Genomic DNA, 19,173 nt, shown 5'->3' with positions numbered 1-19,173 from the left:
TTTGCTCAGTGTTTTCATTCATTTCTCCCGTCGGAAGACCTCACTAACTGGAGACATTTATTATTATTAACAACGGTTTAACTACAAAATATTCTTGCAAAGAAGACAGAAATAAAACTTCATTTATTTAGTGACTGTGGAGCAGCACGCTATTATTACTGTAGCAGTATTAGCGGTAGTATTAGAGCAGTTCAGCACTGTCAAGACAGGCGAACGGCACAATTGCTGACACGTTAGTCATAATTGCATGTTACGGAAACCAACCGACCATAAAAATACATTTTCATTTATATCACTTCATACACAGTCAAGCGACTTCAGTTTTTCGTACTTGGATATTCATCGCTGAAGCTAGTAACCAACGAAGTTTGAAAATCTCCCACACAATGTACGTTCTTTGTAGTCACTGTAGCTGTAGTATCTTTTTTGCATTGAGAGAGCCGGATTAACGTTTTCCTGTACTTAAAGTTACGAATGGCAAAAATAAAAAACGACCCACTTTCATGTTACGTTGGTTCGTTACCACTGGCAACAAAAGGCAACAGGAATGCATAAGACAGATAAATTGAACAAATTTTGTCATTATCTAGCTGGAAATACTAAGAAAGATCTCAGCGTGATTTGACAGGCCGTTATTCTGTAATGTAGCATTAGTTGCAGTACGTTATGCAGTAAGTGAGAAAGATTTTAACCGTTTGTATAGTACTAATATTCGCATAACTATAAAAATATGGAATTTTTGTTATTTTGTTAGCAAAATAAAAATTGTACACTGTAATTAGTTGAAGATTACAATATGACTACGACAAGATGGTTACTTCACAAAGAGGGGAATTATTCGTAATTTAATATTTCCAGAAGGCACCTTTATGATTTTCGTATTCTCTGTTAACTACTATTGTTAACTATTGCTGCTTTTATTTGTTGGAAACACTGCCAACGTTAAATCATTTTTACTTGTATTCTCACAGTCAACAGGGAAGAACCTGACATGGTTCTAGATTGTCACTGATAATTTTATGTCATACTAACCCTGACCAGTAATTAATTTATCTTCGAACAAAATTTAGCCTAGACCGAAACAGCATATAACACTACATGTGACACATGTTTTTAAACAGGTATGAATTTACTAGCTGTTAAATAATAGCATCATCTGCAAAGAATCTAAAAGGTCTGCTGACATCGTCCCCTAAATCGTTTAGATTCGTTAAGACCAGCAGACGTTCTATAACACTACAATGGGGAACGACAGACCCACTCGACGACTTTTCATCAGTTACGAATTACCTTAGTGACAAGAAATTACGAATCCAGTCGCACACCTAGGCCGATACTGATCTGTTTTGTGTGCAGTGGGGATCTGTTCCGACTCTAATTAATTTAGTTAGCATGAAACTCTTAATTATTTGAATTTAAGCAGCATTTAGTCTACGCTTACACAGTTCGGAAAGAGTGGAGATCGTGTCTTAGGAAGGCGCCACTCAAATTCTTATCTGCTTTTTTAAATAGATATATTTTTTCTGCTTGTTTAAATAGACATATTTTGTGTTTATTTCTACATCTACATGGATACTCTGCAAATCACATTTAAGAGCATGGCAAAGAGTTCGTCGGACAACTTTCACAATTCTCTGTTATTCCAATCTCCTATAACGCGCGGAAAAAATGAACACATGTCTGTCCGTGAGACTTCTTATTTCCCTTATTTTGTTATGATGATCGTTTCTCCCTGCGTAGGTCGGCGTCAACAAAATATTTTCGCATTCGGAGCAGAAAGTTGGTCATTGAAATTTCGTCAGAAGATCTCGTCGCAACGAGAAACGCCGTTGTTTTAATCATATCCACCCCCAAATCCTGTATCATTTCAGTGACACTCTCTTCCCTATTTCGCGATGTTACAAAACGTGCTGCCCTTACATGAACTTTTTCGATGTACTTCGTCAGTCCTATCTGGTACGGATCCCACACCTCACAACAGTATTCTAGAAGAGGACGGACAAGCGTAGTGTAGGCAGTCTCCTTAGTAGATCTGTTACATTTTCTAAGTGTCTTGCCAATAAAACACAGTCTTTGGTTAGCCTTCCCCACAGCATTTCCTATGTGTTCCTTTCAATTTAAGTTGTTCGCAATTGTAATTCCTAGGTATTTTTAGTGGGTTTGAATGCTACGGCATGCAATCTTGCAGCAGTGACTCCGTGGTCACTAATTCCTGTATCCGTCATGACACTATGTATTTGCTTGTTCCCAAGAAGTTTAGTATCTCAGGATTGTTTGTTGCCAATTGGTCTAGTACGTTATCAAAACCATCTACGCTTCGTATGGGCTCCTGAAGAAATTGCTCCGCCGGGGGCACGACACTTTTTTGGCGCCCTCTCCCTTCCTCCTCGGCTCCGAGGACACGACAATCCAGAAACCCATATAGTAACGTAATATATATAATTTACTCCAGTAATAATTTATTTTCCGGAAAATCTTGCTTGTCTTGGAGACCCTTTGGCGCTCCTCTGCAAGCGGCGCTTGGGGGATGATAGACCCCGTGCCGCCCTCTCGCCTTGCCGCTGGACAGACTGAAGTCACTACCAACTTTAATTGTATGAGTCGGGTGCCCATTCGAGTGCTGGTTATTAGCAAGTAAAAGTTCTCTGTGATCCGCTGATCCTAATGTTCTACAGCAATATAGTATTACAAATGTCGTATATTAACGGTAAGAAGATGGGCCTTATTCTGCCCATTAATAGTGTTCTTAACGGCGTAATGGCGTTGCTTTTTTTTTCAATTTGTGTTTATTGTCTTGCTTAAAACAACAACGTGAGGTGTTGAAACAGTGGTCAACCGAAAGAATAGTGTTAGTATGATGAACTGAATTTCAATTTGTAGTGTCATAGCATTTGTGAATTGGTTAATAGTGATTTTGAGAAGTAAAGATTACATGCTTCATTCCATTTACGGTATTTAAAGTTTAAAACGACCAATATTTATATAACATATCACTGAATTCGTCAATAATTATTGAGGAAGTGAATGATAAATGTAAGTAAATGTTACAATTGGAGTTATGACGGTGTGCAAGATTGCGACAAATTAAGTGAACGATTGTTTCTCGTGATTGCGACCACAACGAACTCGCACTCTGCTGTAGCTTTGTAATGTTAAATCTTTGGATTTATCATTCGAAGACTATGAATGTGAGGTCGTATTGTTGTCTATTTGCTTCAATAATAATATAACGAAAGTGCGATTTTTTATCCAAAAGTGAATGTATCACGCACCGATTTCTAAACATCTTTAAATGTTGTATAAGCGACAAATATAGTCTCAGCAATACAGTGCAATGAATTTCAGTCTCTTTTCCAAGAACAGTAGCAACAAAATACGAAATTTGACGTACAGGAGGGAATATTATACATAAGAGTATTAAAAGTTGTGAAAATTTAAATCAAAAACTATCGCCACAGGCCTGACTTACGGAACGAACGTTTGTAGATGTTAAATTGATTAAAAAGGAAGCGAGAAGAGAACTACCATATTTGTATATACAAATACTGTACCACATAATCGTTATTTGGAGCTTTAAAGCAATCTACTACAGTACCGCATGCACAACACTAGCCGACAGGATACATGATAGAAAGAGACATAGTTTACTGTGCTCTCAGCCAATCAGGGAAGATACCATTACTGACCTCACACTCTTGTGTCTGTATAGGGAACTCGTGTGCGTCATCTGTCTGTGAGTCGTGTAAACTTCATTCTGCATGAAACTTCCTGGCAGATTAAAACTGTGTGCCCGACCGAGACTCGAACTCGGGACCTTTGCCTTTCGCGGGCAAGTGCTCTACCATCTGAGCTACCGAAGCACGACTCACGCCCGGTACTCACAGCTTTACTTCTGCCAGTACCTCGTCTCCTACCTACCAAACTTTACAGAAGCTCTCCTGCGAACCTTGCAGAACTAGCACTCCTGAAAGAAAGGATATTGCGGAGACATGGCTTAGCCACAGCCTGGGGGATGTTTCCAGAATGAGATTTTCACTCTGCAGCGGAGTGTGCGCTGATATGAAACTTCCTGGCAGATTAAAACTGTGTGCCCGACCGAGACTCGAACTCGGGACCTTTGCCTTTCGCGGGCAAGTGCTCTACCAACTGAGCTACCGAAGCACGACTCGGTCGGGCACACAGTTTTAATCTGCCAGGAAGTTTCATATCAGCGCACACTCCGCTGCAGAGTGAAAATCTCATTCTGGATTCATTCTGCATATTTACGGATTTTAACTGTTTTGTGTATCGTTTTCTCTGATGCGGAGACACGGGGCCGACGCAGCATTTGCCTAAACGAGCGCGGAAAACCGCCGAGAAAACAACACTCGGTGTACCAGACAGGTGGCCGTTAACCCGCCGCGTTTGGCTCACCTCCCACGCGGCGCGTTTAGTTACACGAGCAGTGGTGCTTCTGTGTTACCCCGAGAGGGAGAGAACCGGGGACGCGGCCATAGCCGAACTTGGTTCATCACGTGACTAGGTACAACCACGTTCTGGTTGTTAGTGCAAGTGCGGGAAGTGACCGCGCAAAATGCTTACTGTTACCGTCATTACATTTGTTGACGATGACGAGGAAAAATGAATGATTGTGGTGCCGGAAACGGTGACGGGCGTCGCAAGCACAGTGTTAAACTGAGTGAGTCGGCGGGCTGCACATTACATCCGGAGGGCGCCTAACGAACGTGCCACTGACGATATGGGCAATTGCTTTATTAGGCAGACATTTCTGCGATTTGATTAACAAATAACGAAAAACCAATTTGCGAAGGCTTTGTTTTTGTTGCGCAGAATTAGATTTCAAGGATTTTGCCTAGTCGCCGTGTGTGCGAATGAGGTGACGCGGGAACACCGGAGTGTACCTCCTCCTCCCCCTCCCCCTACACGTTTCTCGTGCGTAAACATGATCAGGTCTTCAGCTGACTTTGCGAGTAATATGTGTATTAAACTGTTTGTGAGCCGTGTTTCGTAACCACCAAATGTGAGTACAACTATCTTACCTGTGTGTTCCACTGGTTCCCAGGCTCGCCCACTCAAATTTTGTATTGAGAAGTACAAACCTACGTCGCCAATCTCGGCACGTTCAGGAGTGGGGAAGCCGAAAGGTGGTGTTTGAGGATCAAAGGAAAGAACACAAAGGAGAAATGGAATTCTCCGTTGCTTTTTTTTTTAATGAAATCACACAACAGCTTCATTTCTTTAAAAGTGTAACTAGAATATATATTATTCAGTAATATGTTACAAGGTAGGCACCGAGTGCTAAACATTTTCCGTCAGAGGAGGTCTGTTTGTACAAAGCTGTGTACGGGACTACTTTACAAAGCGATAAGCATTGTTCTGCGGCGCCTGCTGCGACCGACCGCGGCAAACAAAGAGCGACGTGCTGATAACGACGCTCACCCGACACTCGCCGCTTTCAGCCGGGCTGGTTCTCGTAACGCACACATAACAGAGTTCCGCAGTAATTTATATTTCCGCTAAATACTATCGCGCCGGTAAGGCAGAGATTGTGGACACCAATGTTTCATTTGTTCTCGTCTGACACGCTTTTTCGTAACCTTAACAACTGTGTCTTTCACTTGCTGCGAGGCGACAAACTGAAAAAAGCGTAACGCCAAAAACGTCAGTGAAGTCTTTGAGGAGTACCATCGAAATGCTTAGGACTGGATCATGAAAATAAAAATAATAAAGATACTGTTACTGAACATGGCATCGCAGGTAGAAACGTCTGTTACACAGAAGCAACGCTCCGAGAATGTTAATGCCGAACTATCTGTCATTAACGTGAATAGAAAAGAATATGTTACCGAACGAGTGATGTTACGCTTCCTGTTCTTCATTTTGTTAATTGGTCTACGTCCTGTACGCCGATGAAATAAGATGCTAAAGAATTGCTACTTTGTAGTGTTTTTTTCGGGTTTCTGGCGGGTACTCTCTCGTCCTAGGCCTATCAGAATGTACACAGGGCTCGGCTGGTGACGTCTGCTGCTGTGTTGTGTGAGAGATTAGCCAGTTACGAGCCAGGCATGCGAGGCTACCAACTGGCGCTCGAGGGAAGTTAGCGCGGTATGCCGGCTCCAGCTTTCGGTACCGGGCTACGCGGGTTAACTTTTTCACCCATACAGAGCACAGTTACCTAACCTTTGACATCCGTTCTCGAAACGTTTTTCCCACATAGCATGTGTCCAAGAGATTCCCATGGCCGGAAAAAACAACATATATCACAAAAACAAGTGAGATTGCCATTTCATTTTATCGCCGAGAATTCGTCAAAGTGAATATGATTATTTGACTTTCACTATAATTTTATTTTCTTATGAGACCCGCATCTGCGACGAAATAAAAGCAATAAAATATGCCTGCGCGTTCCATGTCCTCTCATTTTTTAACTATCCTCAGCGGCATTAAATTTTTAGTACGGACCGAGGCGCCAGATTTTTACGCCTCCCTTAAAGATATTTGCAGTCCGTTTTCACGTAGACAAACTCTGACTAGGAGCGCACGAAACGCGTTTCATAACTTGTATAGTCTTTCACCGAGATCCAGGCATTAACTTCGTTTCATCTCTTAAACATAAGTACAGTATAGACGTACCACACTACCAAATAAGTATAAGAAGAAATCAGCGTTGAAACTTTTCTGTAAGTCTGGAAAGAAGTTACGGTGTAAAACTACGTCCAGTGTAGGCTTTAGCACGGTGCGCCGTCCAAACGGCAGCAACAGCGGCAGCGCAGAAATCTCCACGTTCGACGTGTTCTCACTCCGTAATTTCTTCTCGTATCTACAAAACAGTTATATCACTAAGTTCTTCTCACACCGATCTGCTAATAATATATACCGTGTTTCGTTTTAAAAATAAAGAAACGAAGCTGAAGTCTGCATCTCGGTGATTTGTTGATCAAGTTGCGAAAATGCGTTGTTCTTTTGTTTCATGCACATCTGGTCACTGTTCGTGTAGGTGAAAAGAGATTACTAACATCTGAGATTAAAACGTTATTTGAAGTTAAACTCTGAGTTCCCATAATTATGTAAAAAAATTATTATGAACGGAATTTAATTTAGAAATTTGGTGTTCAACATATAAAAGAAACATACGCCCCATTGTGTAGTGGTTATACGTCAAGTCGCTATAGAAGAAGCTGATTCCGAACCCAGGGTTGGTAAAAATGGAAGTGTGTGTCCGATAAAAATGCCTTAGAAACATATCGGATGTTGACAGATAAAATCAGATCCGATTAACGTCAGTGGATGTTGATTAATATGGCGTCGGTGACATTGTTTCCTTGTTTTCGGAGTCGAACTGCATGTGAGGTTCTGAAGTACGCATGGTGCTTAGCGACAGTATTGTACAAAACATTCGGCCGTCGTTTGTTAACTGCAGTCGTCCCCTCCGTCGGGTGTGGTCGCAACAGGCGTGCAGAAACGACAACAACCGTTTAACAACAATAACAACAACAACAACAGCATCTTCTGCTAGCTTCCCTCGACACAAAAGTCCCAGCAGCGATAAACCAATAAATGAGACTGAAACTAGCACACTCCGTCACGCTTTGTATAAAAAAATATACTCTGTCCCCTCTATCTGCTTTCGACGTGAGACCTGTTATACAGGGGAGGCCGAGCTGCCACGCAGTCGGAGCTGGGCTAAGTCCTGCTAGGAGCAGGCCACTGCAGGCTGAGTGCTAAACGTGACCCAGGTACCCCTTCCGAGGTAGCATAGCGCTTCTGGTCTAAAACCCAGAGTAGATTTAAACGGAAATTAAAAATCAATACCGAGATAAGTTGCTGCTCGGGCAAAATCTTTTTATTGACATCAATTTTCGCTCGAAGTGTCATCATCAGCTATGTAAAAGATCGAGTCAATGTCCTTACACAGTTAATAGTACGACGTCAGTAACAAAATGTAATGTGAGAGGTTCCTTTATGATCACATGTACTGGTAGAAAATCGTGTGCTGTTCTGACCATTACAGCTTTTATTAGCTAACCTAATCGTATGGTGAATTGATCAGAACAGTTATGGGTGTCGTATTATTTTCTGTCAGCAGATACGACTGTAGGTTACACTTTTTTCGACTTACAATTAACTATATTAAGTACATCGGCATGACCTCCTTTTATGGAGCTAACGGTAATTTTTGTATTGGAACTGGGAGCCAATAAAAAGTTTTTATTCGAGCAGCAGCTTATCTCGCCAATGACGACATTTCCAAGCTTTAAGGCACCACCTACATAGCTGAAAGGTGGGAAATTCGGTGGACTGTCTTACGGTTTAGCGTGGTGTATTCGCCAGAGTGCGTTTCGGAGCACAGCTTCGTGTTCAGACCTTCGAGGAGCACTCTCTGCAACGTCAGCACTGTGGAACGGGCGTCTATTGAATCTTAAACCGAAATCAGTCGGGGAAAATCCGAAAGAAGCCATTAAAGCACTTTGGAGGCTTCAGTGGGCCGTGCACCACACATGTCACGTTTCTCTCTTTATCTCCGCCACAGGTTCGAGTACGCGGTGACATCGGAACGACGTGGTCTACCGAATAAAACGAAATGTTCTACCGTAATACAGTCGGGGCAGTTTTTCACTTCCACAGAGCTGTGCGTGAGTACAGGGAGGTACGTACTCGCCAGTGTATCGCGGCTTCAGATCTCGCCTTCTACCATGGCGCCACGTGAAGGTGGCTTACCTCGGTATCCCTCCGCGCATTTGCGTCAGCGGCGTCTCAGCGACAAGGCTGAGCGCGCCTCGAAAAATGGCGCTCCTCCAATGCCACGGATAGCATTCAGCCTGGCCTCCGAAGAATGAATTACTTACATAACCTGTAATTACTCCAGCAGACAAGTACTGCTGATTGTTATAATGGAGGTGCAGTGGCTCCAGTCTTACAAGCGGTTTCTCCCTTTTATAAATAGCATACTGCATAGTCAGAAAGCTCAATGATGAAACACAAAAAGAGGTTCTTCTCAGCAAGTTTTTCTGCGTTTATCCACTGATTCTCGATATCACTAAATAGCACACTCGTAACTAAAAAGTCCTAGTCACATGGCGTCCCTCTGTTCTTTTCACTGCACTCGGAGACTAATCGAAACGTCACACTGATTGCTCACAAACCGTCTTCAGGAAGACGAATCTTAGCTTCCCTATGCCTCTATTGTCTGTTTGCACGAAGGGCCTGCTCTCTGTTGGCACGCTAGAGGCACCATTTACACGCTAGTTTGTGACTGCACTGGATTTGGATCGGCTGTTCTCTGTCGCGGCTTCCAATGCAGGACGAAAAGTGGCCAGCGAGGTATAGACAGAATTCAAAAGTTCATCAACTGTTGAGTTATTTGATGTCTCCTAACAGAATTGTCGAGGCTGCACGAAAGAGGTGAATGGCCAACTATATGTCTCTTATCTCTCAGCAGCAATCCACAATCATTACGGCGAGTCCGCACACAGTGGGAAAACCTCAGGTTCGACAACTGAGGCTGGCAGCCGGCAGATCGTGTCGAAACCCGGCCTGAAGGTTGTCATTCCAGAACGGCAGCGTGACTGCTGGGCTGGCCGTACTCGAGGACATCAGCCGCGGCTGCTGCAGGACACCACGCATTCCAGAACGTGCGAGAAGCGCTAAGTCATCGTCGAAGCAGTGCGGCTCTGGAGGCGGGGTCACTTGTGGAGCTATCTGTCAGGCTGAGGTTGTGGCGTTGCGAGATACTCGCGTGGCACCATACGTGACATTCGTGACAGGCTTCACAATTGTAGAATACTTCCCTGTACAGCTGTCTGTCGATATACAAATCTTCTTAAGGAATCGCTTGCGTTCTTCGCCCTCCCTATATCAGGAGCAGCAATATTGAACTAGAGGCGTACAGTACATACTGTGATGGTCTCACAGATATTTTTTTGCTCTTGCATCACTGCGCCAGTTGTTGCCATCACCTGGCACGGTTTTCCGTCCCCGTGCCAAGCGGCAACTTTGTGTGAAATGTGGCCCCAGTGAGCTGAATAATTGTAAATGTTATGCGGTACAGTCTTCCTTCTCGGTAAACCTTCAGACTGCCACTTCACCAGAGTGGTTGTTACAGGCTGGAGTTGTTTGATAACATTATTGGTCGACAGTCTAGACTGTACTGTTGATACTGAGGCTCAGGCTTGCTGTTTTCGAAACTGTGCAGGAGGTCAGTTGCGTTGGACATTCTTCTGGGCGCGGTGAGACGTGTACTGCCTCGTAGTAGTGATACGATTCCTCTCCTCTAGTCGTGACACAGAACGTTGTGTCGTGCCAGGTTGTCACAAGCTGTACAGGTTGCTGGACAAGCTGCTCTGACGATTCACTGGCCAGTCTGCTGGAGAATCTGGAGGCTACGTCCGGTGTTCTAGGACAGCCACTAAGAGACAGTCGCAAAGCTTCTGCTGCCCGATCCACTGGGCATGCGGGCAGTTCCCGGGACAGGTAGTGGTGCCGTCAACGGGTCCAAAATTAATGGACGAACGAGACAAACCGGACTCAGCAGAGGAGTCACTTGTGTTCTGTGTCACAGTTGCTGTGTGACTCGCCAGTGGTGGGTCAGGTGGCAGGCCGGCAGCAGGTCTACCGTAGTCTCCGCGTCAGCTGATCTCGCGTCGTGGCCGATCACACACTGTCCCAGCTGGAGAGGCGCCCGGCTATCCACTAGAGCAGCCGAGGGAGCAGTGGCGGTGCCCAGCTGGGGTGGTCGACGTCGCCGAGCCGAGCTGCCGCGTCCTCGTCGCTGGGGGCGGCGGCCTCGCGTCACAGGACGGCCGCGTCGGCGGCGGCGGCGGAGGCGGAGGGGGCGGCGGTGGCCGGCGCCGCCCAGGGAGGCGGCTGTCACATGACGGGCGCCAGCGCGTGGGCGTGCGCGTGGCAGTGCGGGGGCGGCACCTGCACCTGCACCTGCACCGGCTGCTGCTGCTGCGGCGGCGGCTGCTGCGGGGGCGGCTGCGGGGGCGGCTGCTGCTGCGCCGCGTGCAGCTGCTGCACCGCCTCCATCTTCTCCTTGTGCAGCAGCTCCTCGCGCTTCTTCACCTGCTTGCGCTCCTTGGCGCGCCGGTTCTGGAACCAGATCTTCACCTGCAACAGGCGTCAAACGCACACGCTATTTCTGCGTCCGATCCTCCGGTATCGTACGATTAAAGAATAAGAAGTGAACAGTAATCGAGAAAACTGTGTGGGAGGCTGGGGCTCAACAGGGGACACGACCTTCAAAGAACGAGGCCGTCCACCCACTGAAACGAGTGTGTCAAATTTCGACTACAGCGTATTAGTCAGGGGAGCCCTCTTTTCGCCCAGAGCTACAGGAACTGTGGAAGACGCCGGAAGATACCTGCCTTGTGTTTTCGCTGCGGGGATACAGACCAGCACAGAGAGGGCGTTTCGCAGAAGAACTTACAAACCGATCAATCGATGAGAATCGCCACGCGTTTCAGGTATCGGAGAAACTGAGCGTATCTCGATATGATTATTAAGGAATGTTTTTAAGAGGAACTTTCTTGGCGAGTGCATGTGTCCTCTAGTTTGGGAAAAGGGGTCGCTACAGAGCAGCATTAATAGTTGGTCTCAAATAAATAAATAATCCCCTCGGTGCTATGAAGAATCCGCGAATGAGAGGTAGGGCACAGTAGGGGAGGGAGAGTCCTAGACCATCCTGGCATGGGACGCTCCACCACCCCTGTGCTGCCACGCACGGACAGTATGCATTGCCCCTGTGCTGACATGTCGTTGCGCGGTAGCGATGCGCGCTAAACCACTGTCATAAATATACGCCTGTCGATGTACTGTATGTCTCAGATCTTCAATTGAACCGTAAGAAAAGCAACCCTGAGATAATTATGAATACAATGGGCAGATTATTGTCTCCTTATTTTTTATTATAACGTGTGATGGAAAAATGTTCCATCATTAACACGCAGCTCCGGTTCATTCCAATGGCATTTTTTTAAAATTTGTTTTTCAGGAACTGAACAGTAGCCGGTCGGAGTGGCCGTGCGGTTCTAGGCGCAGGAACCGCGTGACCGCTACGTTTCGCAGGTTCGAATCCTGCCTCGGGCATGGATGTGTGTGATGTCCTTAGGTTAGTCAGGTTTAAGTAGTTCTAAGTTCTAGGGGACTGATGACGATAGCAGTTAAGTCCCATAGTGCTCACAGCCATTTGAACCATTTGAACTGAACAGTAGTAGATGCTCAGGACGTACATGCAATAACAATCGACGGTAACAATAACTGCATACATTTAAATCTGGCCCGCGTTCACACACGGATCCCAGTACGGTGTCAGTGAACATGTTGACATTGGGTTGTAGAGTGCTCTCAGGTACTGCAACCCGCGCAGTAGCGTGTTGGCCCACAACAATAAATTTGCGGGCAATGGTGCGAAAAGTCCTCGGTACGTTTCCAGACTATGTGGCACCAGAAGTTTTCGCGCAGGTCACTCTTTTCCCACAAAATACGAACCGGTAATTCGTGGGCGCGGAGCCGGCGTCCGCTAGCATCCCAGATGTGTTGAATTGGTGCTTCAGACCGGGCGAACGTGGCCACGACGGCAACGTGGGTTCACTGCTGTGTTCCTCATTCCACCGCGGCACGTTTCCTAGCCTTGTGACAAGGACAGGTATTCCACTGGTGGTTGCCATCCTCCGTGCGAAAGAAAGGAACCGTGACGGGATGCAGGTAGTCCACAATAATGTTCACGTGCTTTGTACTAAAACCACAGCTCCCGTGCAAATCCAGCCGAATGTGCCCCGTAGTATAATACCTGCCCGAATGGCGTGCACCCGTAGCGTGGTGCACGTTTTCAGCAGCCGTTCGCCTTGCAGTATATACGAACGCGATAACCAACCTGGTGTAACAGGAGTCCTGATCGTCCGACCAGCCGACACGTTTCCGTTGACCCACGGTCCAATCTCGACGATCCCGTTCCCACTGCAATAGTAACTGACTTTGGGCCAAAATGAGAATATGTAGTGGTATTCTGCTGCGGGGACCCGTGTTCTGTAAGGTGCGCTGAACGTTGTGTTCGGAAACACTCGTGTCTTCAACAGCAACGTACTTTGTCGTCAGATAAGCCGCAGGCAGCCGCCTATCCTGCGAGCCTCCGACCTCACTTCATTTTACAGGCCAACGGCCTTAAAGCAGTGGTAACGACGTTTCCCGTCAGATCAGCGAAACTAAGTGCTGCTGGGCTGGGCTAGCACTCGGATGGATGACCACTGGCAACCGGGATGCACTCAGCCCTTGTGAGGCAAACTGAGGAGCTACTTGATTGAGAAGTAGCGGCTCCGGTCTCGTAAACTGACATACGGCCGGGAGAGCGATGTGTTGACCACATGCCCCTCCATATCCGCATCCAGTGAAGGCTGTGGGCTGAGAATGACACGGCGTCCGGTCGGTACCGTTGGTCCTTCATGGCCTGCTTGGGTGAGGTTTAGTTTTTTCAGTGTAGTTTTTACTTTATTTCACTGTCATCTTCAGATCATAAAATATTCTGATGTAATATCAACGTCAAGACTTTATCTCTTCAGTTGATAAAGTTGTGTGATAAGGAGAGGACGACCAACATCTAGTCGCCTAACAGTGGTTGCGCCGTCTTTCAACCACTTTGCGTAGAGCAGCACGCGAACAGCCGATGAGCTCCGCCGTTTGCGAAGTGCTCGTCGTTGGGCCATGACGGACTGCCCTTTATGTAGCATTTCCCCATATGTAGCGCCAGCCATAGCGGCTCATCAGTGTACAGAAAGACACGATGCCTTCACGTACAGGGTGCTTATAATCACACGTTCGCTATTTGAGCCAATGTACACGGAAACTACTTACCGTATGTTCAGACTGTGTGCTGCAGTTTACTACTGCTACTGTCAAGACTGGCCGTTCGGCGACGTAGGATTGAAACATAAATCAGCGTGCATTACAGCTGCAGTTAACGCGAATCAGCACGACTTGAGCAGGGCTTTACTCGTAAAGTTGTTTCATCGAAACAACAGCAGTACGCAGCTGCTCTTGGCGAGTATCGATGCAGTAAAAGAGTATGCAGAGGTTCTCATTCCGCAGCGGCGCTGAAGAACAGGATTCGGAAGTTCGAATCAACTGGCGAGTTGGGAACTGCTTCTAGGAGAGGCCGACGGCCAATTGCGCCAAAAAATGTTGAGGAAGTTAGTTTCCACGGTTGAGAATGGTGGACGCAATGTCCCATCTTCAGGCAGCGCACGAGCTGTGTCACGACAGCTGAACATTCCACGGTGCAGCATTCTGCGAACGACTGAGAAATGGTATCTGTAGTGGCGTTCCTGAATGTTACGGATGCAGATGGGCGTCACACTGAGCAACGTTTGTAACCTAGAACGCAAACGTGTTACGCAATTAACAAATTTTACCTTCTCATGTGGACATTAAGACGTAATTCTTTCAATGGTTTATCCGTTTTTTCTCTTTTGTACGTCCTTACAAATGTTTCCACGAAGTTTTTCATGGGGACCCTACCAACTAGTGAAAGTTCAGTTATAACCACCCTGTATGTCGGACGGTACCTTCTCCTGTGGTGACGGTTCTCTATCACTTAAAAAGTTTTTTATGTCTTGTTACATAGAGCTTCAGTGGTTTTTGTAATTGTGCTACTTTAACATTATTTTTCGTGTTTTGGCTTGTACAAAACGTTAACTAATCATGGTGCTTGATAAACCTTTTTAAAGATAAAGTCACAGATACATTAGTTATTGTTACGTAAATATTGTTTTACGATGCCGTTTATTATCGTGTAACTGAAAGTGGAGTATTAATAAAATTGTCAGGAGAATGTTAATAAGTGATAACATTTTACAGAGTGTTGTGATACTGCAGAGCGGAATAAGAGCTCCCTTTCTACAAGAAAGTGCCTACCGCTGTACAAATGAATGAACTGACTCTATTCAGTCGGTTGTTTGAAAAATTTATACTCGTTTGCTTCTAGTTTTGCGTTTCGTTTGATTTATTCATTCATTCCACTAAGTGAAAAAAAGCTTCCACATCGGTAAAAACTAATTAATATATTGCTGTAGATTATGTTTTTCAGATACAGTTAACACGTAACTCGATATCTGCTCTTTATCTAGTGCCGACAAATAGCCTTCAGTTTAATTTTTCGGCAATGTTTGTGAAAAGGCGTTTAATTAATAACTGATTTTGCGTCTGGATCAAAATTCCGAAACGCTCGGTGGCGTGGTAATGAGAGAAAAGAAGATCACATGACTGAATAAAAAATGTTCCTCGAGATACATTCAATGAATTACCGTTTCTGCAAGGATAATTCATATTCTAAAAATATATTTATTACAGATATTCAAAGAAAATGAACAATGACAAATATTTTTGAGGAAAAAATGCTCCCGACAAGCGACAATACACGATTAAAAAGCAAGTGATAAAGTCACCAAACAATTAAAAAGTATATCTTACATGATTTCCGTTCACGTCTCCTCAGCATTTACCGAAAGAGAATTATCGGTTACGGTTTCAAACCAGTGAGAAGACAGACACAGGGCTTCATTAAATTTAAATAATGTAGAGCTTAGATGTTTAACCAACAGACAAAACTTAAAATACAAACCACACGTAAGGATATAACACTGAAAAAAGAACCTACTACTAAAACAAAAATAACATACGTGCCATCAAATTATCTGGCCACTTAACGAATAAAATGAACGAAGTTTTACATAAGATAATTGTAAAGTTAGCATTTCCACGACCAGTAATCTGAAAATACGAATTCGATCCGGGAAAGCCAAAATCTCAGAAGTTTCGAGCCCCGGAGTTAACAAAATTTATTATGAAAATTGTGCGAAATTCTACAGCAGCCAAGCAGGAGGAAACAACATTAGATTCAAAGAATATACGAGAGCAGGTGAAAGCAATCAATCAACTAACCGCCTACATCTTAAAAATGAAAACCACAAAGCAGAACAAGTTGAAAACACTGTGCAAATTTTACACAAAATATCTAAGGGGCGTATTATGAATGTATTGGAAGAATTAGAGATATACATACAAACGAGAATTTCGTGATCGGCTTACTTAATGAACAAACTGACATGAAACAGAAGCCCAAAATTTTATTGAAATTTTCAACCACGGGAAAGGATGGACGTATAAAATCACAGATAATACATACACAAAAAATCTTAACCATTAAAATCTATGAAACAAAGACATCATCCGCGACTCCCAAAGGCGAAAAATTTGTAAACATACAGCATCTAAGGATACCAAATGTTAAATAGCTGTGAAGCAGTTACCACGAAACATTTTACATTAAAGAAAACTGCGTGATTATAATAATATTATTTCATAACAAACAGCTCACCCCGGATTCCACATGGCCGTCAACTCCACCTAGACGTCAACAAAAATTTAATCTATAAAAATCAGTTGTTGATCATAAGTGAGACGTAAATTACATTCATTGTTCACAACACCCGCAGGTGCACTTGAAAATGGCTTTGCAAGCCGAAACAGGCAACCTTTGCGTGCAGAAACCTCTATATACAATCCAATAAAGATTGGAAAAAAATGGAAATGAAGTCCCATGCTTCTTTACAGAGCGTAGGGGAACGCTGCGGGAGACCCGCACCGCCTTACTAGGCAAGGTCCTATTGGAGGTGGTTTGCCGTTGCCTTCCTCCGACCGTAATGGGGATGAATGATGATGATGACACAACACCCAGTCATCTCGAGGCAGGAAAAATTCCTGACCCCGCCGGGAATCGAACCCGGGACCCCGTGCACGGGAAGCGAGAACGCTACCGCGAGACCACGAGGGGCGGACCCAATAAAGATTACATTACAGCTACTGGAATTGATTTCTTATTTTTTTTAAAAAAAAAGGTCGTATTTCGAATTACTCGATGCTGCAGGCTCTACGGACAAAAAACTATAATCAGTTTGCTGTCCTCCAAAAGCCATATGTTAAGTGGGAGGTCGTACAACTGCTTGCAATTCGTTCTATTATCGCAAAACGCGAGTTGCCCCTTGTGTTATTTAGAAAATTCTGTTTGTGAATATTCACAGCCTGTCCCGTGAGCTGTCCTGAGGCCATCTAGCGTAGGAGGAGGACGCCCCCCCCCCCCCCCCCCGCCCACACGCACACAACGCAATTTGTTTCCAGGCGCGCCCAGTCGCATTCGTGTAGGCAGGCGCCGCGGGCCACTCCTTTCTGGTTTCTGCATCTGTAGGAAGGTGTTCGCATTGTGGGTGCGGTCTTGTCGGGCGCTGCTGTCTCGAATTGATCGCCAAAATGTTGGCAGTGGGACAGGAAACAGCGTTGGAAGGTCCTGCCGGGATACTCCACAGCTCCCAGATTACCCTCGACAGCGATGCACTCGACATCCGTACGTGAAGGCGGCCCAAAACATGACCCTTCCGAATAGTTATCCATCGTCACAGAAGTTCTCCACCCATCGGTGAAAGGTGAAGAGGCTGATCCACATTCAATCCCAGGTCTTCCCGCCCAACTGTGCTGGGGCCTTGGCTGTTGCTCGTAATGGCCGCCTAGACGGCCAAATTGGTGGTTTGGAGACGAGTGCGTTCTGTCTGTATCGCCACAGCTGGACTACCCCAGATGCCTCTACAGAGGGAGCTTGCAGCTCTGCCAGATCCTCCTCAGGGCACCTAAGTCGCACAATGTTCAGGTTGCACTCATCAGCCGGCGTTTCGTCTACGGACGACTGGTGCGAGACAGATTTTCAAACTTGTGTGTCTTACGACAGCGGGTGAAAGTCCGAATGACGTCGCTGCGGTGTGCGCCAGTCACCGGAAAACACGGTGGCTACTGTGATCGGTGACCTCACAGGTGACCCTCTCACCTCACCACAACGCACGGAAGCTTATACAGGGTGACCCCTGATGATGTCGCAAACATTCAGGGATGAGGGAGAAATGTAGATTTCATTTGAGATAACAGATCCTAGTCCGGAAACGACCGAGTCGAAAGTTATAAGCAAAAAACGTCCTGATAGCTCTGGCTGTCGAATACATGTACCGGTACTGTTGTTGCTGCTGCTAAGATTGTCAGTAGACAACCCCGACCAGCACAGCTACAAGCTCAGGTAATCCAATGCAAATGTGGCTCTGTGTACTGGCATGAGTAATCTTGGTGTAAAATGTCTGTTCTGTAGTAGACTGCAGTCTGTATCTACAAGTTGAAGTACTAACGTCGACTAGCCCTAACCAAATGGAGTTCGACGGAACTTGCGGACTTGATTTTCATGTATAGGCAAGCAGATTGAAGCAGCAGAGAAGCGGAATGGTTGTACAGGGCCAAATATCCACGTAGAAGGCATCCGGTTCACACTATGCTTCCAAGACTGTCCAGCGATTAAGTGAAACAGTGCAATTGTACAGTACAGTGATTGAGGAGGATGAAATACATGGACTGCCGGCTCAGAACACGCAGTGCTTGCTCACGTGGACGAGGCGCACACAATCAACACTCGATCAGTTGCACGTGAAATAAATGTTGCACAGAGTACTCTATGGCGAGAATAATGGGAAATGCGGCTACGCCCCTAACATCCATAGAAAGTGCAGGCCTTGACTCCTGCTGACTTCAGACTTCGTGTCGTGTTCTTGCACTGCTTAGATTCGATCCTCACTTTCCTACTTTTCAAGGGTGAAGAATGTTTCACTAGAAACGGAGTGCTAAATAGTCAGTCATGTCTGGGCCGATCAAAATCCCCGCGCTGCAGCTGTGAAGAGCCATGAACACAGATTACAGTCAATGTGTGAGCAGGCATAGTCAGTGATTACGTACTGGGCTCATTCCTTCTCCTTCCTCCCCACTGAAACGCATCAGTGTATACAGTGTTTGTTCAGAGACATCATCCCCAGGTTCTTGGAACATATCCCACTTGTTATTCGTCAACAAATGTGGTTCCAACGCAATGGAGCCCTACTTCACTTGGACTGAGGGTTCGTGAATACCTGGATCTGACAATCCCTGTAAAGTGGATAGGCAGATGAGGTTCTTTTTCGTGGACAGAACGTCCACCAGATTTCACTCCACCTGATTTCTTCTTTTGGGGCCATGTGAAGAGTCTTGTGTATGAGACGCCTGTCGAGACTAAAGAAGTTTTTCTGCGACTAATTCTCACTGCTTGGGCCACTGATCAAA

General features: G+C 45.4%; 1 protein-coding gene across 1 annotated transcript in view; it reads right to left on the bottom strand.

Moving 5' to 3' along the window:
* Positions 1-10,866: 10,866 nt before the first annotated feature.
* The window catches only part of LOC126199693 (homeobox protein CDX-1-like), a 73,516-nt gene continuing 65,209 nt past the window's right edge, over positions 10,867-19,173 (bottom strand). Inside the window, exon 3 of the mRNA XM_049936620.1 lies at positions 10,867-11,109. Coding sequence (XP_049792577.1) covers positions 10,867-11,109 — 243 coding nt within the window. The remainder of the gene's footprint in view (positions 11,110-19,173) is intronic.

The sequence above is a fragment of the Schistocerca nitens genome, chromosome 8 (assembly GCF_023898315.1).
Source record: "Schistocerca nitens isolate TAMUIC-IGC-003100 chromosome 8, iqSchNite1.1, whole genome shotgun sequence".
In the NCBI taxonomy this organism is placed as follows: Eukaryota; Metazoa; Arthropoda; class Insecta; order Orthoptera; family Acrididae; genus Schistocerca; species Schistocerca nitens.
Note: the sequence above shows the minus strand (reverse complement) of the source record. Positions and strands in the feature narration are given on the sequence as shown.